Raw genomic sequence first — 24,917 nt, 5'->3', positions numbered from 1 at the left:
ATTGAAGCGCCATGTCCACTCCAGTTGTATCTAATTGGAGCGACAGGCGGGGGAGAAGGGAATGTCCTACTATGCCCCTTTTTGGGGGCATTCTCCCGCTCTTACCTGACCTCCTTTCTGTTAAGGAGGTTGGGCTTCATGCCCTTTTTGCCGATCTTCCAAATGGCAGAGGGTAGGTCAGTTAGAATTGTTTTTGTTCCGGGGGTAAATTGTGCCGACTGAACAGCACCTTTTTCTCTGTAGATGGCCCCCTCACTCAATCCATGTCTCTGGGGACGGCTAGCCCCTCTCCGGGTGTCTGCCCTACACTCTTGCCCAAGTGAATAGATCTGGCTGGGACTTACTAGAGATATACCCACGGGTTTCTCGCATCTGGGCCTCAAAAGGGCCCACTTGTGAAAGCTCCACAAGGTCCCATTCTTTCTTCTGCAGTATTGACACCACAAACTGCACTTTCTTGTCAGTTGCTCTGCCCCAGCCTATCGGTAGGGAATTAATCTTTGCAGGGTCAGGTCTCGCTCCATGTTTCTTGAACACAGGGAAGTCTAAAGATTCCTGGGGCACCACATTTTCAGTGCTCCTATCCAGGGTCCTCTATTTCACCAGCAAGGTTGACTCCTCTGTTTTGTGGGAACCTTGGCTGCTCACGCTGGTTTGGGAGAACATCCGCTCCCTACACTAGCGTCTTCTGGGACCAAATTGGGGACCAACTTTGTTACCTCAGGGTAGCCCGAATCCGAGATTGAGTAAGTTGTCAGGTTCAGCAGTTCTTCAAGCAGTTCTTCAAAGGAGTTTTGGAGGAGTACTCCCGCTTCCACCATGTCATAATTAGGTTCTCTGGTAATAGGCTTTTTTTTTTTTGGACCTAACACAGCCGCCTGTAGATCCGCAACCACGAGCACCCCTTTAGGACCTGCGTCCTTGTGAACTCGGATAAAACCGTAACCTCTGTTTGGGTTAAGGAGGCCACTAGCTTTCTCCGGGCTCTTCTGTTGTTTTTTGTCCTGGATGATTGGCTGTAGGATACTTCGGAGGATGTTGGTGGTCTGTGCAGAGTTTTTGTCTAGGCAGTCTTGAATGGCTACCACAAAGCCCTCTAGAAACAGCATCTTGGTGTGAACCATTGCCAACACCGTAGGGTGGTCTTTGAGTTGATCATTTAAAGTTTTGTATAATTTAGTGAAAGGGGCAAGGGTTCTAGCCAAGGCTGGGCTCTGGAGGTACACTTGGAGGGGCAGCCAGGGCTCTGATTAAAACTCTTGCTACAGTCCCACTCTACTTGATTGTCTGGTGAGGTTCTTGCTCTTTTGTTACTTTTCTTCACGAACCAAGCTAGTAAGTCAGCCTTGTGCTGATTAGTTGGTGTAACCGGAATTGGCGTATCAGCCTTTCTCAATTTGTTGACCGACTGGGATGGCTACCATATTTGTCGGTGATAGCCGGTTCATTCTTCCTCCAGCTAGATGCATTTGTTTAGTCACCTCTATTGTTGGATCTCTAAGTGGCCCCAATTCAGATGCTATATGAACACAAAGTAAGGGATCCAACCTTGTCCTCTGCTCGGCCCCTCTCGTTCACATTCAATACTCTCTGATCCCGAAGGCATTGCTGACGAGTCAATGACCCCTCAAGTGATTGAGAAATGGAAGCTTTCACCAGTTTAGAACTCTCCAGCAAGGCCTCGTAATAGACGTCAAGTCTGGGATTGCTTCCATTTGCTAACTGTTGGTGGCGCCTGTACTGCTGTTAGCTTTGGGCTTCCTTCAGTAGAAGGATCTATGGTTCTTTAACGATTCATCGGAGCCCAAAGTCAGCGGTTTCCATACCAGTTTTGATTTATTGTTTTTTAACAATAAGCTCCTCATTTGTGGGAGGGGAGTTACTGGTCTCTGCACCGTCATTTTCTTGTTGGGTCCTTTACCAGCCTGGTTTGTTTGTGTTTGGCAATGATCCCATGGATTTTATTCCCTCACAATTTGAACGACCACCTTCTTTTGCATATCTACAAATGCAGCAGTAGATGCCGTTATTTCTACTGTTATGTCGATGAGGGTGGGAAGCTGGCAGCGGCGTGGCTCTAGGAGTTCAGGCGGTTTGCTTATGTCATTGATGTTGATTGAATCGTTAGTTACTTCAGTCGTCTCACTGTTCTCACCCCCTTGAGTAGTTTTGATACCCGATATGGCAGGGCTGCTGTCTTTGCTTGACACAATTATCAAATCGCCCTTCGCCCTTAGGTAAGCAATCACTAGTTGACTCACCCGTGTCCTCCATTCTGCTGCGCGGGACACGCTGCTCCCGGTGAGCGGCCCACAAGCAACCAGCCACTTGTCCGTTCATCAGCTGTAAGAGGGGAAGCACCCTTTGTTGTTGCTCCAGACTTCCCGATCAAAGTGCACTCTCCCGCTGAAACCCGCCAAACATGGCAGAACACTCTCGCCTCACTGCGCTCTGGCTCCAGGTCGAGGTTTTGTAGGCACGCCCTCTGCCTAAGCGAAGCAGCAGCAACTGCAGTTAGACTGCGTATATACAGCACACACTCTATTTGACAACACGGCAAAACACTCTCGCCTCACTCCGCTCTCGCCCGAGAGTTTTTTAAAGTTTAAAATGCATGTCCCGGTTTTGGGAAAAGGAGAGTGGCCGCTGCTGCAATGCCAACAATTCAAGCTGACATTTTCAGCAACACCATTTTTTTTAGAAACCCCAGGGTAGCCTCGAACCACCAACTTTTTGTCCATAACCACATGCATTTAGTGATTGCAGCACTGAGACTGGTTAAAAAAAAGTGTAGCAAAGCATGTAACCATCAAAGCAAAAGCTCCTCAAAGTGATCTAGTGACGTATAATTTTACAACCCTGCAGTTAATATATATACGAGACGTGCTTGAAATAATTATTTTAATGCATGAGCCCATGTGGAGGGGGTGCCATGGAAGGGGTCATCACAGGGGGGGGAGGGGGGAGGGAGTGGGTTGAATGTTCTTGGTGCTAGTCCTATTTTTATGTTTCTAACCTGTCCCGTTTTTTCATTTTCGAAAATGTGGTCACCCTACCCAAGCACAGTGCCAGGGTGAAGCCACTCCTCGAAATGGGGCCATATATGTTTCTCGGCAAATCGGGCACCCCTTATTGCCACTGTGGGGCTCAATGGTAGTCACCTGGAATTGTCTTTCTATACAACGAGCCCTGTGTTTGCATAACGGTTCTATGTAAAAAGGTACAGTCCATTTCTACTCTCAGGGCTTTTCTTGTTGGTAAATCTTTCATTTTTATTCAAAGGAATTTAACTTGATTGTATTCACTTCAATCGGTTTGCTCCCACCCATTAGACCAGCTTAGCTTGTTTTTGTTGGCTTTTACTCTATGTAGTCATGCTAATTAGGCATGATCCACTTCTCTTAATCCTAACAGAGTATTGCAAAAACTCAGTTGCAAAAAATCGCCAAGTGCTTCGTCCCTCACAATTTAAGGAAAATGGCAAGGACTGCAGAAAGAAGCCTTTTAAAAAATTTAAAAAAACTCATAAAACGATACATGCCAAACTGCAGGGGAGGATTTCCAGGAGCACGGCTCCCTTGTTCCATTTCTGAGTCGATAAATGCTGATGAGTAACAGTTTTACATTCTAACCTGTATTCTCTTCTTGCAGCCTCCCTGCGCTTTAACATCCATGGGCTCTGTGGCAGCTGCACTCATATTGAACCACAGCCAGGAAGACTCCAGTCGCTGCTCGGACAACTCCAGTTACGAGGAGCCACTCTCCCCAATTTCAGCCAGCTCGTCTGCTTCCCACCATCTACAGGGCGATCGCAGTATTGAGCTCCCAAGCATCCGCATGAGAGACCTTGTTGAAATAGGACACCATTTCCTGCCCAGTGACCCCATCAAGTGGAACGTGGAGGATGTGTACGAGTTCATCCGTTCTTTACCAGGTGCGCCGGTTAATCCTGGTAGTATTTCAGTGAACCTGATTTTTTTTTCCACCCATTGAGCTACTACAGCACAGTAGAACATGAAACTTGAGTCCTCAGTGACCTTGACCTAAATAGTTAATTCGCGTGGGTCGAATAAGGCCCATGCCAATGATAATCACAGCTCATTTGAGGGTCTGTGGCTTGGTGCAGGATAGACATAATATTCATTTTCATGGCACTATGTAAGAACGCCAATTTCCACTCATTCACATTCTTTTTTGCAGTATAAGCTGATTGGGGCGAGGGGAAAGCTGTAACCATAACTCCAATCCACTTTCTATAGCATGCTCAAGGTCCTTTTGTTAAAATCTGGATACGGTAGGTTGTGTTGTAACCGTGCTCATGCTATAGGCAACTGTATGTCTCGAAACCTTTTGGCACTGTAGCACAAGCATCCAACTCATCCTTGGTCTCTTTGAGCTCTTTGTATTCTGACCAGATAACGACATCATGCTACCTGGGCACACAGTACTGGATTTTCCTTTTACAAATGCATGGTATTAGGTACATAAGTCTCCATTCAATTGTACATAACCACGACTACATCTCCTGGGTATGTATTAGTTTGTTAAATGCTGCAAGTGGTCTCCAACTCATTAGGAATCATCTGGACTTGCGCATCTGTTGAGATGCTATTTTGCTCCCTGATCCTTGTCAGAGAACCCATCTCTGCAGTAAAAATGCTCATGCATATGTTGGTGTTTCCCTATAGTTTATAAGCAAGCTATTTCAACTTTCGCATATAAGCGCAGCCTCTGAGTACATATTTACCTATTGTTATGGGTTTCATAAATAGTCTATCAACCCCCAGGGTAACTATATACAGTTGAGGGCTCTGCTATACTGAATAACTTGCAGTAAAGGCAAAACAGCCTGTTACCATGTACTCCTATTACATACAGGTTCCATTTCACTAGCTCAACCTGCACCTACCAATACCTACCTCCATCCCTCTCTCTTCCCCTGCCCCTCCCCCTGATACATTGAATCTAATTTGCTGCAACAAAAGCTTCTGTGAGTTGGCAGATTACGTGGTCTGATTCCTGACTTGTGCAACAGCTCAAATGATGGGAGCAGGGCAAAGGCAGCCATGCCTTATTTGTTCAGATTCTATGGGCTAGCCTTCCAAGCCTAGCGAAGGGCTGTCAGGGCTTAGAATATGTACAGTGTGTGAGCTGTTCCCAACAGGGAGTCCCCTGGAGCCAGGAAAGGTTCTGCCTCACCCATTAAGAGCTTACACTACAGAAGAGGGGCTTTTGGTCTGTCTCAAGTACGTGGGGTGTTGACTGAATTGTGCTCTTAGCTTACCAACTTGTGTAAAAGTTGTAAATGTATCTTCTGCACATGTCAGAGAAGGCAGCATAAGTACCCGAGGTTATAGGTCAAAGGATCGAAATACAATAGGGTTGAATCAAAAGGACCGAAAACAAAAGGGTTGTTTTTTTGGGGTGAGGGCGGGGGGGGGCGTAAATAGGCATGCACAAACACACACACACACACTGCTATTACTTACGTTTCACAAGTTTCAGGTAATTAATTGGTACAAGAAAAATGTGCATGAAATGTTCCACCTCTGCTATTTGCAGCTCAATTTGTTTCATCATGTGTAAATCCAGGCAAATTGGTACATATCTCCCGTGGTCTACACTTTTGCCTGGATATCTTTTAAATGTTTTTACATGAATACAAAATAAATGCATAATTTTGAGCATTTGCACACACAGACCTTCAGTTTTAACCTTTCACTGCATCATAGTTCAGTTCTATTGCTGAGGTTACTCTAAAATTAGAGACTCGCAATCGAACATATAGTCTTTTAAATGCAGCAAAATATATGGCTTCTTGGCTTCAGAATGCCCGACCTTATGTGCACGCCTTGCTTCCAGTTGCTAATTTATTTTTTGGAATAATTTGCTTTATTTGAAGAGTGAACGAATAGCGAGTAGCCATCTCTTATTGAAACGATCCCTAGCAATCTGTACTCTGTACTATGCACTATGAGGGTGTCCCCAGCTTTTTTGAATCCTGTATATGGCCAAATTGGGCTAGTACTCTGCTGCGGCTGTTCTCGACAATTGTGGTGTTCAGGATCCAGTTCCCAGGGCTTGGCATCCTGAACCAATGATGATCCCAGCAACACAGGAGATGAACAGAGCTTCTTACTAGGGCATCTACCTTCAAGCCAGTATTAAAAGATCATGTGAAGAGGACTTTAGGAAGAAGGGAGCACCTGAGAAGGTTGCTCCCAGCAGCAGGGCGATCCACAAAAAGCAGTAGCACGACAGCAAACCATCCCAGGACTGAGAAAACAGATGGTGGCAACCTCGGACATCCCAAACTGAAGATCCAGTGCAGTGATGAACTTACAGAACCTCTCTGGACTCGTACAGCAACACACACCCAAGCAGAAAATCCTGGTGGGGGATGCAGAATGTTAGCCTACTCTTCTGGCTGACTCCAAGGAACTTGATCCCAAGAGGCTAGCTCAAGCTGCTGATTTATGGGTAGCCAACATGGACACTCATAAGGATTATGGGGCAACTCAGAAAAAGGACAAGAAAGATAGTAAAGACAATTCTAATCCTCTACCACCTAAAGGGGTCCACAAAAACCATAAGGGCAAATACCATGGGAAGCCATACAGATCTAGTGAAATCTCTGGGGCCAAGCCAGGGGGAGGTTCCCAGAAACCCCCATTTCAGAAAAGCTTTGGTAAATGTGTGGTTTGTGGGTCTGGTGATCATGTGAAAGGGGATCCCAGATGCAAGGGTAAACATTCAGGGGTCCACACGATCTCCTTGCCCTTCATTCCTGAGGATGAAGCCCCAATGACAAGTGCACACTTTTACCTACTAGCTGAAGAACCCATTGGAGTTCAAGCTAGTGTTTCTTTAGTGTCCTTGGGTCTGTAGGAACAACAGAATATAGATGTGAATAATTCCATATCTGAGAACACAAATGAATTTTACAAGGACAGTGTACTTGTAGATGGCCAGGAGAATCCTTCCTTCAGAGACACTGGGGCCAGTATTACAGTGGTTGATGAAGTGTCTTCAAACCTGAGGATGTAGCTAATGCACCCAAAGGTCCCACTAAACTTGCTGGAGGACCTATCCAAATGGTTTCCATTTTGCCAGCCATTATCCAGTGCAATAACATGACTGTACGAATTCCTGTTAGTGTGCAATCGGAAGTACCTGGAAGAGTCCTGTTGGGTAATGACTAAGACTCTTGGAGAAGTTCCTAGTACCCCCCAGGGCTCCCAGCAAAAAGAAACAGGAGCTGACAAGATTGGCCAGAGAGACAACCTTGAGAGACTCTGTGTTTGAGATCAAGGAGAAATCCAGAATCTCAAACCAGCAGGCAGGCCAACCTTCCACTTCAAGAAAGAAGAAAAAGACCAAGGAGAAATCCATAGTCCCTGTTAAGAAAAATTATCTCAAACCCAAAACTGCTCTGAAAACAAGGACTCCCACCCACTCCTCCTCAGAGGACAGTCCCAGGTCACGCCAGTGACCCCAGCTGAGGCTGAGTGGGTGGACGAACCAACTCCTGAAGACCCAGCTAGTGGTGAGACCGAGCTGGAGGAGGTCCTTGTCTGCTTGGAAGATCTGGATCCTAGAGACCATCCTGAGCTGCAGACTTTGCTTGCAGAAGGTGGACACTCTAGGACAGATTTCAGCAGAGGACAAAGAATGTCCCCCTCTGGAAGGTCAAAGACAACAGACAGCTTCCCCGCTGGAAGGTCAAGAGCCAGGGAAGCATAGCCTCTACCTGGAGGATGGTGCCCTCTACAGTGAGCCTACTGAATCTACCCCAGGGGACTTCAGGTGACTGGTATTACCCCAGGAGGTGAGATCCAAGCTCCTACAACTAGCACATGAGATCCCTCTGGCTGGTCGCTTGAGTTCCAAGAAGACCAAAGAGAGGCTTTCACTGTACTTTTACTGGCCCAAGATGGGTGCATTTGTTGATAAACATTATAGGAGCTGCCACACCAGCCAGACTTCTGGCAAAAGTGGATCCAAGAATGTGGCACCTTTAGTGCCCCTCCCAGTGGTGAGAGTTATTTTTGAGATGGTTGGGATGGTCATTGTTGGTCCCCTAGACCCTTCAACCACCTCAGGCAACCAATTTATATTGGTTTTGGTAGACCATACTACCAGATATCCTAAGGCAAAACCTAGGAGTACTGTTACTGCCCAAGCAGTGGCTTAGGCCCTCCTTGGTATTTCTACCAGGGTTGGATTTCCTAAGGATGTTCTCTATGAAAGGGGGGTGGGAGGGTCAAGTATTATGTCCCACTACATGCAGACCATGAGGGAAAACTGTGGAGTAACTTACAAGTTCACAACTGCCTACCACCCACTAACAAATGGGCTGGCAGGGAGGTTTAACCGTACGATGAAGAGCATGATATGTGCCTTAGATGAAGCCCTACGAAGAAAGTGGGACCTTCTACTGCCATGCCTTCTATTTTCTTATAGAGGGGTGCCTCAAGCTGGAGTGGATTTCGGCCCCTTTGAGCTCCTTTATGGTCATCCTGTCAGAGGCCCTTTTACCCTGATCAAAGAAGGTTTGGAAAGTGCTCCATCCCTTAAAGCCAGTCTGTGTCACTGACTATGTATTAGGCCTCAGGGGGAGGATGGTACTCTTGATGACTGAAGCATCTGAAAACTTGAAAGCTTGTCAGGCTCTGGTCATACATTGGCATAACCAGAAGGCCAGCATGGTGGAGTTTACTCCAGATCAGTTAGTACTAGTTATGGTTCCTACAAGGCAGAAAGCCTTACAGGACAAATGGATTGGACCCTTCAAAGTTGAAGGCAATCTTGGAGAGGTTAATTTATTTATTGGACTTGGGCAACCGCAAGGAGGCCCCTAGGGTCTTTCACACTAACCGTCTGAAGGCCTATGTCTAGAGACCAGAACTGGGAGCTTTGCTTCTAGCCTCTGATCAAGAGCAGGAGAGTGGACCTCTACCTGATCGCCTTATAGGACACCCTTCAAATGAGACAACTGAAAGAGTGACATTCTCTTCAGATCTGACTCTGCAGCAACAGTTGACTCAGTTTGCGTCCCTGTTTTCACTGACACCAGGTTTGACCCTTTGGGGTCAGCATGATATACTCACTGTCACAAGCAGGGGCTACAGAATGTCGGATAATGTCAGAACTTGCATAAAGGAAGAGATCAACAAGATGCTTGACTTTGGGGTTATAGAGCCTGTGAGGCAAGATTATATGCAGTAACCTGTGGGAGACTGCACCAGCCTTGTCCTCTTGGCAATAGTTAACCCAACGGTTGGTATAAGCATATACTACACAAGTTGGTAGAGTGACTGAGCAGCCAGGCTTATTCAAGAGGGGTCCATGTGAGCTGTAGGGTTATCACACAAAGATTCACAGTGACAAGTATCCAAATAAACACTTACACTCAACGTTTCTTGATTAAACAATTATTTATTAATTTAACAGTCATTGGAATAAGCTTTCTTTAGAAGGGAGCAAATATATGTAACGCAAAACTACAAACGCTCATTTTCAGTAAATCAGTAGATACCAGTAGATATCAGTAGAATACAAAATACAAATACCCATTTGGGATGGCACACACACTTCGTACACCCTGGGGTGACTTAAATAACTAGGACACTGTGCACATTGGTATATATATCACTGGTACATTTAGAGCAGTACTGAGATTTAGTGTCAAAAGGAAAAGAGGAGGGAATAACACAATTGTTACCAAATATTCTTAAACAGGTAAGTACTTTTTGAGCCCTTCAATTCAAAGTAAGTTAACCCTTTAATGGGGAATAGTTGAAGCACGAAGTCAGAGGTAAGAAGAGTCCTTGTCATGACCAATTTTCAATTCAACGCAGGAGCTGCTGAGCCCCACAGACCCACTAAGATGTAGCGCTCTCAACTAACTAGAACACAGCTGGGCTTGCGACACCCCAGGGGGAAGGGGAAGTGGATAAAATAAAAAAAACTCATGACACCGGATCGCCAACCTCCTTCTGGTATCTGCATTGAAGAGCGATTCATAAAATATTTGTTAAACTCTAAAATGCCCACCCGGAAACAATACTTCCCACCTAACAACACAATAATCAATTACCTGAAAACGGATTATGTTTTTGGATTACTCACCTCTCTCGAGACACCTTGGATTCTCAGTCTTTAACTTGCAGTAAACAAATGCCAAACTAAACTTCAACCTTGCCTTATACTCGAAATTAAAAACATGCACCCTTTAATCTATCCTGAAGGGAGCATATATAGGTCCACTGTTGAAACTCATAGATTAAAAGTTTAATCACCTAAAAAGAGACTTTTAGATTTGGCATATGATGATTTCTGCCCACACTGGAATGTAGTGTTCATTGAGGATTTCAGGCTAATACCATGGAATCTCTCAAATTCCCCTGAGTAAGAGTTCTCCTTAAGAAAACACACCAAGGAGTCAACCGGCACTGGGAGAATGGTGTCCATACAGTTCAGGGTCAGCATATTTTCTAAACAGTTCTCTTAAATGCGCACCAAGTAATAGTGAGCACTAGGGAAATATTGTCCTCACGTCAGCATGCGAGCCAAAACTTTATTTTGCTTTCCAATGAAGAGGAAACTCTTTGTAGTTTCATTCTGTGGCGGCGCTTATAACGGCTTTCAAATTAACAAGAAGTTTGTTGTGTCCTTGTACGTTACTACTGCTGTCTGCAGTTCATCACAGTCGCCGTGCGTATCGCGCCTTCCCAAGCGAATTCCAAAATTAGCATAAATCAAATGGAAAATGTCAACTAACTACTCTGTCGCCGTGCTATCAGGGAACAAAAAAATAAAAATAAACACTACACCGCCGGAAAAATAAAAGCGCCAAGCTTACCTCAGGAAACACGTCGCAGTGGACAAGTACATGGCCCTGAAACAACTCTGCCGTTGAAAACAGCTCATCTCGCCATCGCAGCTGATCGCCCTTGTGTAACTGGAGCAGCGAGGGAAGAAGCATCTAGCAAGGTAAGCAAACAGAATGTTAGAGAGGTCCTGCGCGATCCTCTCATAAAAACAACACACGCGCACAGGAAAGTCAGAACAATTAACCCCATAGGAACCAGACTTTCTTCCCATAGGTTTTCTTTTCCAAGGCAAGGATGGTCTTTCTACAATTAAAAGCTGAATTAGAAAATGTACTTGGCTTAAATGTTGAAGAGCTTTATTTAACAATCGAATCTTCTCTTCTTCAACAGTGACTTTATGTTCTCAGAAGGAATCGTGTCTTGATTTCTTCTTTCTTCAGGACACTGACGATTTCTCTTGAACACCTAGGCCCAAAACTCAGGCGCAAACAAAAACATGACCTGCATACATAGAATCTCAAATTAAAGGCAGTTTAGAATGCCTAACCCAGTCCTTTGTTTTCGCTTCCACCAATCACACTCCATATCCTTACCTCCATCTTGGCTTGGGCTCTCACCAGAATTCTGATAACTAAAATTAAGGCCCAAACCAACTTCTATGAAAACTTCACTGGTTATAACAGATAATTAAATAGTTAAAACTCAATAAAAGGAAGGTGAAGCACAGGACATGCAAGTGTATGGAAACATGTTGGTAATCTACCCAGAGGCCTAAATGATGCTGGTATTTTACACAAGGCCCGACAGTCTTTCAGGGAGCCAGGACAGCCCATGTTAATTGAGCAAAAAGTCTAGGTGAGCTGAAGCACTTCTGGTAGGTAAGTGAAAGTCTTGCACAAAGTTTTAGAAGTCTTTGAAGAAAATGAAATCACTGTAGGGTCGCAAGTTGGGAGGCTTGTGAGGGTCAAAGCTGCAAGCAACTCTGCAAAGCAACCAAGACAAGTCTGAACTGAGAGCTAGCAAGGCTACACAACAATGGGTAAGCAACCCCTTAGTTTTACAGTACCGTTGGTTTGAAGAAAACTGGTTCCAGCTGGCTTCTGTTCCTGTGTAGGTCTGCAGATCCTGTTGTTCCTGGGCCTCAGTTGTGGGGACAAGAGGGAGGACGTCTCAGGACTCCTGCACTACGAATGAAAGTTTGGCGACAGCAATGGGCAAACTTAAGATCAGCAGCACTTCGCAGTTTCAGCTCCTCACGGCTCTCGCAAACGGCACCACAGTGGTTCTCCGATACCTTTATTGACTTTCTCCAGCATGGGGTCTGGCATGGATTCACATGCTCATGAATATTCCCCGTCGTCAGGCTGGGAATCCTCGGTAAAGAAAAAACCAGTATCAGTTTCGTTTCTGATCTGTCTTTCGTAGTAATAACCAATCACTGGTCTCTGCGTCATACTGACCACAGCCAATGACTGCCCTCTACCTAAGCACCGCCTCTGGCAGCCATCTTCAGATTTTTACCGCACGTTCATGTGTTGGGATCCTCGTGCTATTGCTCTCGAGCGTTAGTGCTATTTTTTCGCGCTTTTTACAAAAAACTTCGATTCTTTCGGTCAAAAGAGCCTCAAGCTCCACCGATCCTACATCCGATCAACGGGGACCCGTGTCGGATTCATCTGTGCCCCTCAAGGGTGAAGATTTCGTCGAGCTACACTTCGGAGGACTCCAGAAGCTTCTCAGGCCCTGTCTCGGAGATGGCCCAGGAGAAGGGAAGCTCGACGCCCGGAAAGCTGTTCAGGGTCTGCCCTGGATGCCAGCTGCAGAACGTCTTCAAGAAAGTGAGGTCCATCAAGTCCCTCCTCGGGATGATGTCTTCCTGCATCTACCTCATTCCCATGTGCAGGCTCCGGATGCGCCCGTTGCAAGAATTCCTGGATGCGCGCTGGATCCAGACGACGGGCAGCTTCGAGGAAAGGATCAAGCTCGACGAGAGTTTCCGACGAGCGATACGGTGGTGGGGCACCCGCGCGCATCTGACGGGGGGCATGGACTTCCAGACCCCAGCCCACCAGGAGACTGTGACCACGGATGCCTCCCTGGAAGGGTGGGGAGCGCACACCGAAAATCTGCACGCAAGGGGACTCTGGCTCCCGACGGAGAAGTCCCTACATATCAACGTCCTGGAGCTCCGTGCAGTGTTTTGGGCCCTCAGGTCCTTCCTTCCGTCCCTCAAGGGCAAGGTGGTGAGGATCTTCACCGACAACACCACCACCATGTTTTACATCAGGAAACAGGGCGGAACCAGGTCCCCAGCGCTGTCCAAGGAGGCGCAGGACCTGTGGCATTGGGCCGTCGCCCAAGGGATTTTTCTGGTGCCGTTTCATCTGGCAGGGATAAAAAACACCATCGCCGACTCACTCAGCAGGGAGCTGCGCTCGTGCCACGAGTGGGAACTACGGCAGGATCTGGTGGATCGCCTCTTCCGACGGTGGGGCACACCCCAGATCGACCTGTTCGCGACGGCGACGAACACCAAGTGCCGGAGGTTCGCCAGCAGGTTTCCCCAGACGAGGAGCATGGGCGATGCTTTCTCGTTCCCCTGGGAGGGCCTGTTCCTCTACGCGTTCCCTCCCTTGCCTCTGCTAATCCGGCTCGTCAACCAGCTCAAGAGGTCACGGTGCAGGATGATCCTCGTCGCACCTGCGTGGCCGAGGCAGATATGGTTCCCGGACCTTCTGGACTTGTCAGCGTCCCCGCCGATCAAGCTGCCGGCGGACGCGGATCTACTCTCCAGGGAAGGAGGCGCCATCCTCCACCACGATCCGAAGTCGCTGAACTTGCAGGCCTGGCTCCTGCAGCACTAGAGTTTGGAGGATACGACATACCGGCCGATTGCAGAGAGGTTCTTGCAAAGGCCAGGGCGTCCTCGACTCTTAAATGCTACGGACACAAATGGAAGAGGTTCTCTGTCTGGTGCCACGCACAGAAGATTAACCCTCTACGGATTACGGCTCCCCAAGTACTGCCGTACCTGCTGACGCTGGCCAAAGCTGGTCTGGCACATGCGTCCATCAAGATTCATCTTGCTGCGATCTCCCGATACACCAGAACCACGGGCCGGACGTCCTTGTGGTCTCATCGTCTGGTGAAAGAGTTCATGAAGGGACTGTTCAGATCGTTCCCGCCGGTGAAGGCTCCGGCCCCGGCGTGGGAGCTCAACGTGGTGCTGACCAAGCTCATGGGACCTCCGTTCGAGCCTCTGCACTCGGCCCCGTTGAAGTTTCTATCGTGGAAAACAGCTTTTCTTGTGGCCATCACCTCCGCACGACGAGTGGGAGAGATCCAGGCCCTTTCCTGCAAGGCCCCGTACTTGACTTTCCACGACACGAGGGTAGTGCTCAGGACGCACCCCTCCTTCATGCCCAAGGTACCGTCGGACTTCCATCTCAACGAACCCTTGGTGTTACCTGTGTTCTTCCCGTCGCCTTCGTCGCCGGCTGAGAGGACTTTGCACTCGCTGGATGTAGCTAGAGCGCTGAAGTTCTACGTGGACCGCACGAAGGGTTTTCGGAAGACGTCACAACTCTTTGTGAACTTTGGACCTGTCAATCAGGGGAAGGCTCTCTCGAAGGCTTCCATCTCCAGATGGCTCTCCGGCTGTATCATGTGCTGTCACCGGTTGGCAAACCGACCGCTGCCTGGCCGTCCGAGAGCCCATTCCACCAGAGCGATCGCAGCTACCACGGCGTTCCTATCTGGTGTGCCCCTGCTGGACATATGCAGGGCTGCTACGTGGAGGTCGACGCACACCTTCACGAAATTCTACTGCGTCGACCGGGATTCCAGGGAGGAGTCCAGGGTCGGCCAAGCAGTGCTGCGCAACCTGTTCGCCTGAGGTGAGCCTGGTGAGGAGGTAAGATGCTTAATGTTGAGTTGATGTGATGCTTAATGTTGAGCCTTTGCCACCTCCCGTGGTTGTGCATGTGTGTACTGCTATGTATTCTTTATTCATGAGCATGTGAATCCATGCCAGACCCCATGCTGGAGAAGGAACAAGTTACTTACCTGTAACTGTTGTTCTCCAGCATGGGTCTGGCATGGATTCACATGCGAACCCTCCCGCCTACCCCTCTGCGGCTCTTCACTTGGTCATACTGCCACTTCACGTGCTTCCAAATCTGAAGATGGCTGCCAGAGGCGGTGCTTAGGTAGAGGGCAGTCATTGGCTGTGGTCAGTATGACGCAGAGACCAGTGATTGGTTATTACTACGAAAGACAGATCAGAAACGAAACTGATACTGGTTTTTTCTTTACCGAGGATTCCCAGCCTGACGACGGGGAATATTCATGAGCATGTGAATCCATGCCAGACCCATGCTGGAGAACAACAGTTACAGGTAAGTAACTTGTTCCTTCCCCGTATCTGGGGTCCAGCACTCTGTTGAGGTGGCTCAGGCTTGGCCAGTCCTGCTTCAAGGTAGTCCTGAGGATCTTCCTTGAGTTTGGGTCCGACTTAAAAACGATGCACTCGATCTGGTGTTCCTCTCCTTGGCAATTGGTTCCTGCAGCAGCAATGGATGTACAGCCAGCTCTGAGAGGATGTCCAGACTAGTTTGCCTTCGGGTTGATTGGTCCCAACAGCCCAAGGGGAGAAGTCATCCATTGCAGGGCTTCTCTAGTCGAGGCGATTTCAGAGCTTCAGCAACGCACAGGGCTTCACTGGGCAAACCAAGGGTCCAGGAGTTGCCGCAAGCGTCTCTTCCAAGTTCTTCTTCAGATTCCTTCATCCAGTGTTCGACTCTGCCTTCCAAGCCAAAAGCCTCACCTTTTATGCCGGTTTCTCCCATTCATTTTAAGGGTGGCTGTCCTCCAAGAACAGCCAGCCGGCCAATCACCTTTGGGTGCATTCCTGTAACAATGGGGATTAAGCACGGGGAGTTTCAGGCACCTCCCTCACTTCCTGCCCCTGCCAGACACAATGGAGCAAGAGGCAGGCTTCACCAGTGAATCCCGCCAAAGACAAAACAGACTAAACCTAGTTTGGTGCGCAGAGTAAATCTCGAGACGGACCTTTCCAACAAGAAATGGCAAAAAAAGAAGACGGGGCATTTTGACAAAATTGGCACCCATGGGTGTCTTACTGCAGTCTCAATTGCAGCCTGCGGTAAAAGCGCACACTGGTAGGAAAAAGTAAGCCATTGCCACCAGCCATTAATTGTAGAAAGGGTAACATAAAAATTTTACATGTGGGACAAAGGGGATACTAAGTAACCCCTCCAGCACCCTAGTGTAAAATAGTATGTGCTGGGTCTAGAAAGTTACAAAATGTAAGTAAAGTCAATTTCACTTCACTGCTCTTGCCAAGAGAATGTATTTAAACCTTTGGGGAATCTGAAAGACTTCCGTGTGCCACTGCATTGAATGTGCTGTGCGTCACAATGTAAAAGCTGATGCCTATGGAGTTTTTCAGACTCCAAAGTCAAAAGAAACAGAGTCCAAATCACAGAAAAATTCATGAGAGAGTGGGAAAAAGGTCTCGCTCTCTCCAGGTTAGAAATTAAAAGTCCTAAAGTCCAGCAAAAAGAGCTGGGGGTCTCTAAGGTAGAAGGGAATTGGCACATTTCTGAGAATTCTCCCTAACAGAGCCCATTTCATGTCCCAGTCCATGGGCCACTCTAGTTGTACTAGTACTGAAAGCAGGAACCAAAGAGCTGAGATTCTGTGTGAACTATAGGGCTCTGAAAAAAAGACAGATGCCCATCCTTTACCAAGGACAGATGAGCTGGTGGATAAACTTGGAGCTGCCAAGTTCCTCCGTACATTTGACTTGATCTCAGGCTATTGGCAAATAGCACTGATGGACCATGCCAAGGAGAAAACTGCATTTTCCACCCCAGGAGGCTTATACGAGTTTAGGGATATGCCTTTTGGACTAAGGAATGCACCTGCTACATTCCAAAGGACGGTGAACCAGGTTCTGAATGGGTTTAAAGGACTTATGCATGGCATACTTGGATGAAATTGCAGTGTTCAGCCCCACTTGGGAAGACCATCTTCACCACCAATATGTATTGCAGGCTCTCTCTTGAAAAGGCCCATCAGACCATAAAGGCAAGTAAGTGTCAGATTGGTCAGAATAAAAATGATCTTCCTTGGGCATGAGGTATGAGAAGGTGAGATTAGGCCCTTTCCTAGTACAAGCCACACAGGACTGGGCCTCCCATTATTGAAACCCAGGTGGGAGCCTTTCTAGGTCTCACTGGGTACTACCGGAATTTCATTTAATATTATGGGAGCATAGCTTCTAACCCTAAATATCATCCTAAGAAGTTCAGATGGAATGAATGCCAAGGCATTTGAAGGCCTGGAAAGGGCCCTCTGCAAAGCTTCAGTCTTAAGAGCTCCTGATTATAGCCAATCTTTTAGTCTACAGACAGATACCTCAAATACAGGAATAGGTGTAGTCTTAGGCCAACTGGATGAGCAAGGCGGGGAAACCCTATTTGCTTCATCAGTATAAAACTGAAGGACCACGAAACAAGGCTGGCAAACCTAGAACGTGAGTGTTTTGCCATTGTGTGGTCATTGAGGTTTAGGCCATATTTGTATGGTTCTACTTTCCTTATTCAAACTGACCACCAACCCTTGAGATGGTGAATGCAAATGAAGGGGGGAAATCCTAAATTGGATGGTCTATCAGCCTCCAAGGGTTTGATTGTACCATTGAGCATAGGCCAGGATGCAATCACCAACATCCTGATGGTCTCTCCAGAAGGTATGAACGACTGGAACAAGAGAGTAATCCAGGAGTGGATTAAATCCTCCTGTCCCTTAGTCGGCCCTAGGGGGGGGTCTGGGCGAGTGTTAGGGGGAATGTTCATATCTGTGCCAATTCCCTTTAACCTTAGAGACCCCTGTTTTACTGTTTACTCCATAGGCTTCTGCTTTTTGCATTGTGATACACCTTTTGTGCAGTGCCATAGAGAAGTCCCTTGGTCTTTTCTTAGTGTTTAACTACATTTTCTTGGGTGGACAACTGTTCCTGAGTTGTTACACTAAATCATTTGAATGGCTGTTGTCAGTGATTTCTTTTAGACTAGCTTTGTGCCATGTTTCTGCAGGCTGATTCTTCCGGTGCAGTACAGCACCCAAGAATGACAATTTGTCCAAAATGGCCCCTGTTTTCGTTTTCCCCATTTCTTGTCCGTTCCTTCTGGGCTTTTACTCTGTTTGAATCAGGTTTGAGTCCTTTCTGCATTTTTGCCTTTGGCGGGCTTCGGTCCTGAAGCCTGCCCAGGCTCCAGTGTGTCTGGAAAGGCAGGAAGTGAGGGAGGGTTCCGAAACCTCCCTGTCCTCCTTTTTTCTCTAGGTGTGCCTGATTGAAACCAGTTCTGGACAGCCACTCTGCTAGGTGATTGACAGCCTAGGCCTGTGAATTAATGGGAACTTGCTTTAAAGGCGACGTTTTTGGGACTAGAGGCAGTCGACCACCGGAGGACAACATCCGACGAAGAAGACGCACCAGCCGTGCCCCCCTGGACCACGAAGTGCCCGGTGAAGCCCTGCAGCTGTTCTGACCCCGTTTTCGTTTCGACTGGGAAGACACGCAACGGATGACTTCTTCCCTTGGGCTGGTAGGACCAACTAGCCTTTGGACAAGCTTCATTTTGGCACAACACCGAACCTGCTGTGACTTTCCAAGGCTGCAGAATCCCAATGCCCGGGGGCACCTGAACATCAAGTGCATTCTCTCCGGAAGTGCAAACCCGGCCAAAACTTTGTGGGCATCCAGAGGACCAGACAGAAGCATGACATCTTCATCTAGAGTCCCCTCACCAGAGTCCAGGTCCGAGGGATCAAGTAACATCACAACAGGAGCTGTTCATTTTTCTATGGCGCTGAGAAAAAGGGACCGAAACCACTAAAAGCCGCTGAATAAAAGAGAATCCATTTCTGCTGAGTACCTCTATTGAGTGCTGCTGCAGAAGCCTTCGAGACATCCTCCCTTTCGTCACCAGGAACAAGGTTCTGCTACACCGCAATAGGTCCGCATCCAGCTGGAACCTATTCTTCTATTCTCAGGTACTCTGGGGCTTGGGGTATATCTACCTTTTGCCAATTGTGGTGCTTCCTAGCTTGGAGGAGTAATATTTTAAACCCTTTTCAGTTGACCTCAACTCGCTTGCACTGGCCTCCCAGCTTGTGCTTCTTCAAGGTGGCTCCTCTTGAGCTTGTGTGATTTTTCTACTGAACTAGTGACTATTTTAAAACATTTTCTAAGAAGAGAGCATCAGAACTTTGAACTGGGCCATTGACTTTGGCTGTCCTGGCTCCTCAAAGGCTCCCTTCTGAACATATTGGCTTTGGCAGTGCTAGTCTCCTTACAGGTTTTAATTGTTGAACACTATTATTGCTGGGATAAGACTGCCTACATCCCTCTGGGAGAATCTGTTTTTCTACTTGCTAAGTATGTTCTGATCTGACTAACTTTTCCCTCCTTAAAACTCAATATTGTAATGGTGATCACAAATAAGTGTTATTACCGACCTCAAATTATGTCACTCGTTGTGCTGGAGTATGTATAACATAAGAAAGGTTTACTCACATACTTTATTGCTCTTGTTGAATTGAATCCTAACTTTGGGATTAATGTTACTATTACTTGCTGCTTTTTAAAGATTGTCTAATTATCCTTGTGTATATAAATACATGTTTATACTTTAACTTTAAGTGTTTACTTGGATAACTGTATTTACTAATTTCACTGTACAGATCTGCAGCTCACATTACCCCTCTTAAGATAAGCCTGGCTGCTCAGTCACTCTACCCACTTGCGCAGTACAGGCCTATATTAAAAGGTGAGTTATCTAATACCACGAGATGTCTTGTAAAGTCCCATACCAGCTGGACTCTACAAATTCCTACCTAACACAGAAATGTTCCCAAAGTGGAGGGCTCGACTCAGCAGATGTGAGGCATCACCTGGAGCCTCCAAGAAATCTATACTGGACGTCTGGCAGAGAAAAAGGATAAGGCCAACCCAATGCATTTAACAAGTATTGCCAAGCGAGGCTTTTAAAAATGCCCAGAGCGGTGCGAATCAGCATATAAACTCCTTCAACAAGTCGGTAGCTCTGCCTCCTCCAAGTTACAGGAACACAGCAGCAAGAGAGTGACATAGGGCCAGGGCATAACCTAATACCCCTGTGAAAGGTCATCCAGCTGATCACAAAAAGGGGCTGGGGCAGAGGGTCAGATGTCCGACAATACTGGTTGGTCACTGGGACTGCCACCCAGTCATACACCAGCATGCAAAGTAAGCGGGCTAGTCCAGGGACCTCTATTAGCCCAAACAGCAGTGAGGACCAGTATGCAGGCTGCCATGGTGGGCTCAAAAAGAGCCCACATGGTCAGGCCATTTTGAGGCCACCTCATGGTCACTAGACAAAGAGAAGCCCAAGTAAACATAGCTGGGGGTAGGATTTAAAAAAAAAACATTGGTACCCCAATGGCTTCCAAAAAGAAACATTGGGCTGTCAATGTGGACAACCTAAAGCACAGCCACCACAAACCTATGCCTTAAAACCAAACTACAGTTACACAACACCATAGGGCAGAAGTGGGTGTCCTAAACAGTATTGGGATACCTAAGGCAACTATGCGCATGGAAAAGTTGTAGTGGTTAACAAAAATGGTTTATGAAGTCCTAACACTAGACAATCCAAGCTTAGATGGCCTACAAACGTGTATTGTCACATTAACAATGGATGAACAAATTAAATTGACACTGAATGAGCGAATTAAATCTTTTTGAAAAGCTAGCCTACATGTGTTTCGACCAAAAACACTTCTTCAAGGTGAAGAAGGTGGCCTGTCAGGCCTAGTCGAGTCCTATTCTGGACTTATATAGTTACATAATAACAGATACCTTGTGTAGTCCGATTTTACAACGTATAGTTATGCACGGCTGTTGGAAATCAGCTGTAAACCTTGCAGTTTTTGTCCAGACAATTTGTAGTCAGCGTATTGGCCTGGATATCAAAACAATGATATGGAAAGAATGTTGGGAAACAACCTTTCGGTACATGTGGTGTTTCTCGCTTCCCGGCGAGCATAATTTCAGTCAGCTGAAAACACTGAAGACAACAACAAGAGACGCAGCCCCTTCCAGCAACCACAGAGACCACTGCAGTCCTGACACCGTTTTCTAATTGATAGGAGTTCCGAAGAGGACTCCTCCTTTTCTTTGGCTGTTGGGACCATTTGGCCATAGGACGACCTGGACGTTGAGCCATCCCACAACATGCTTTGACCTTCCTGGCCTGCAAACCGTTAATACCATGGGACCTCTGACCCCTTTGCAGTGCATCATCTTCCCATGAACAAACTCTCCCAAAACTTCAGTGGACTTTTTTAACACAAAAAACAGGCAAAACACATCTGTCTCATGATTTGTTATAGCCTGTTTAGGATCCAGTTTAAGGAAAAACCACCGTGGATAGGGCAAAAACCAAGAAAGACAAGGCTGTGGCAAAGGACATAAAGGATACAATGAAGTTCTAACTGTCCCTACTTCATTTGTGCACTTACAACTAGGTAGCGCTGATGTACCGCTTATCAAATAGTGATAGAATAAGAGAACAAACTAGCAACTTCTATATGTGGTAATATATTCAGCCTCGTTTTGCCCTAAACCACTCTATACCACTATGTGTACGTGTTTGGAAGAGACAAGGAGCCAATTGGTTAATAAAAAAGCAGCAAATCAGAGGTCCATGGATCAAACGTCACATAGGGTGTACGCAAGTTTAATAACCTAGAGATGGTCTACTGACCCTGCTATGCTGAGGTTTAAAAAGACACAAACAACATGATCAACAAAATCAAGAGGGAAATCATTAAACTCTGGCCTATTTTGAATATAGGCCCGGTGTATCTACCCACACTCCGTTTTGGGATCAAAAAGAGGAGAAATCTGAGAGGTACTCTCATACACTCCTACAGGCCACAAGATGAAGCCATTGCCCAAGCTACATTATGGGATTCTGGACTTCCGTCTGGCCACACACCCTGTGGCCAATGTAATATATGTCCATTAACAAGGCGAACGAAGTCCCTGGATGTAGGACTCAAAACGCCCTGGAAGCAAAACTCCATGACTAATTGCCACATTACGAATGTCATCTATATGACAAAATGTCCATGTAATAAGAAGTATATTGGCATGACTACGGGACCTATTATAAAACGTATACAGGAACACATGTCATGCATAAGGACCCAACGGGAGAATGCGCCCTTGGTTGATCACTATACCTTTAAACAACATCAGGCCAAAGAACTGGAATGGACCATTATTGAGAAAGGTAAGTGCCCCAGAAAGAGGGGGAGACATGGCCAACCTGCTACTGAAACGAGAGCAGAAATGGGTATTTCGACTAAAGACAGACCAATTGGGCCTGAATTAAAATATTCCCTGGCATTCTCTGGCATTAATTACATGAATGCTTGTCTATTTCTATGTACAACACTGTTTTTTACCATCACGGTTTGTACTCAGACGTGCCATGTGTGAGAGATTCACCCTAACTTGGGGTCTCACTTGATTTGCATCAAATTACAGCTCCTAAAATACATGGCTCTATGAAAAATCTAAGGCAATAGGCGTGCATGTGGCGTCCACATCCTCAGAGAAAATCACCAATCCAAACTTGTCTCTATCCTTTTGAATACCATGTTCCTCACTGACCGCAATCTCGACTAAGGGCATCAATGTATTTGATGTCCTAAATCAAAAAACACAAGAAAAAATGTACAAAGAGAATTGTCTGAGAACAATAGGATTTGTAAACTGTTGGATACCTGTCTGCACGGTTTGTACATAATTCATTGCAACATCCTGATGAAATGCACCATCTCATGGAGCATTTCACCTGTAGAATGGGCTCAATCAGCCGAGATGCAGGCAGGACAGTGCCGGACTATGTCCAGGCGGCCGTGGGAGAGATCAGGACGCATAATGCCAGACTTCCATATCACGTGCCCAGTGCGTTGTCTTCACGCCGGACACGTGATCCCTTTAATACCACGTGACATGCAGCCGGAATACCATTTCCGTGCTGCGAGACACAGAGTGCGGCTGGACATTCGCCACGGCATGCAGTGAATCATAGGCAGCGGATCGAGTGAGTCATAAAAAGTAAGTTCGTCCCTTGCACTAAACGTGAGGAGGGAAGACCCCTGGCAATCACATCCTGACTTATTATTTGTGAACAGTTCTTTCATTATTGAAAACCCAATGCCACACTATTTCTGTAATTAGTTGTAAGGATTTGGCAATAGGTGTTTTAGTATAGGCCTTTTATTTTGACAAGACGCCACAAGGACTACCTTATTTTTCATTTGATGGTCGAAGCTTGCTCACATCTTAGATTCAGGTTTAGGTTAGGCGTTTTCCACCCTGCATTTGCAGTTTAATAAACACCCTTGAACTGTGATCACTTGTCTGTCTTTACTGTTGCCACCATGAGTGCCTTACAGTAGGGATTGACATTGTTGGTTGCCTTGACCCTCCAATCTCCTCAGGCAACCTGTTTATACAAGCTGTAGTGGACCATGCCACTGAATACCCTAGGCCATACCTTTGAGAACTGTCACTGCTCAGGCAGTTGCCAAGGCCCTACTTGGTATTTTTACCAGGGAAGGTTTTCCTAAGAAGGTAGTATCCGACAGGCGGTCAAACATTTTCCCGCTACATGCAAGCAATGTGGAACACCTGTGGGGTCTCCTGCAAGTTCTCAACATCCTACCATCCCCAAACCAATGTGTTGGTGGAGAGGTTTAACAGGACCATGAAGAGCATGATAGGTGCTTTAGAGAACCCCTTAGAAGAAAGTAGGACCTTCTACTGTCATGCTTTCTTTTTTCTTACAGAGAGGTGCCCGAAGCCCACGTGGGTTTTAGCCCCTTTGACCTCCTCTATGGTCATCCACTCAGAAGCCCTTTGGCACTGATCAAGGAAGGTCTGGAGAGTGCTACACCTTCAAAGCCAGTACGAATTACTTACTGTCTGTGCTGGGCCTCAGACAGAGGATGGCACACATGATGACTGAACCTTCTGAAAACCTGAAGGCTGGTCAAGCCCTGGTCAAGCATTGGCATGACCATAAAGCCACCATGTTGGAGTTTACTCCAGACCAGCTAGTTCTAGTTATGTGCCCAGTAAAACAAAGAGTTTTACAGGACAAATTGACATTGAACACTCCAAGTCAATTGGCTAGTCCAGTTGTACTAGTACCAAAAACAGGGACTAAAGAATAAAAGTTCTGCGTGGACTATAGGGCATTGAACCTAGTCACCAAGACTGATACCCATCCATTGCCAAGGACAGATGGACTGGTGGATAAACGTGGGTCAGCTAAGTTACTCATAACATTTGACTTGACATCTGACTATTGGAGCCATGACAGACCATGCCAAGGAAAAAAAAAAACAAGACCCGTATCCATTTAAGGTCATGCCTTTTGGAGTGAAAAATGCACCTGCCACTTTGCAAAGAATGGTGAATCATGTTCTGAATGGGCCAGAGAACCCCTGCATGGCATATTTGGATGACCTAGCAGTGTTCAGCCCCACTTGGGAAGAATCTCTTTCCCATCTTGATCAGGTGTTGCAGGCTATCCAACAGGCCAATTTGACCATAAAGACGAGCAAATGTCAAGTGGGTCAGAGTAAAGTGGTCTGGTCTTCCTTGGACATGAGGTAGGAGCAGGTGAGATACAGCCCTTGCCCAGCAAAGTACAGGTTGTACAAGACTGGGCCTCCCCACTACTCAGACAAAAGTGAGAGCCTTCTTTGGCCCCAAAGGATACTACAGGAATTTCATAGAGGGCTCTGGAACCACATCATCCCCTCTATATACCATATCTTCTCCAAAATACCAAAGAGGGTGAGGTGGACTGAAGAATGTGAGAAAGCACTTCAGGGGCTGAGAAATGCCCTCTGTAAAGCTCCAGTGCTGAGAGCTCCAGATTGCACTTGGGCCTTCTTAGTGCAGACTGATGCATCCAATACAGGAATTGG

At 46.7% G+C, this 24,917-nt stretch overlaps 1 protein-coding gene across 7 annotated transcripts in view; it reads left to right on the top strand.

Annotated features, from left to right (window-relative positions):
* Window positions 1-24,917, top strand: part of PHC2 (polyhomeotic homolog 2) — a 1,003,431-nt gene that overhangs the window by 964,726 nt on the left and 13,788 nt on the right. For all 7 annotated transcript variants that reach the window (XM_069610853.1, XM_069610856.1, XM_069610854.1 and 4 more), the window contains one exon: window positions 3,652-3,934. In XM_069610853.1, the coding sequence (XP_069466954.1) occupies window positions 3,652-3,934 (283 nt within the window). The remainder of the gene's footprint in view (window positions 1-3,651; window positions 3,935-24,917) is intronic.

This window comes from Ambystoma mexicanum, chromosome 8 (genome assembly GCF_040938575.1).
Source record: "Ambystoma mexicanum isolate Mex_15411 chromosome 8, UKY_AmexF1_1, whole genome shotgun sequence".
In the NCBI taxonomy this organism is placed as follows: domain Eukaryota; kingdom Metazoa; phylum Chordata; class Amphibia; order Caudata; family Ambystomatidae; genus Ambystoma; species Ambystoma mexicanum.
The sequence above is the reverse complement of the archived record's forward strand: the minus strand, read 5'-3'. Positions and strand labels throughout refer to the sequence as shown.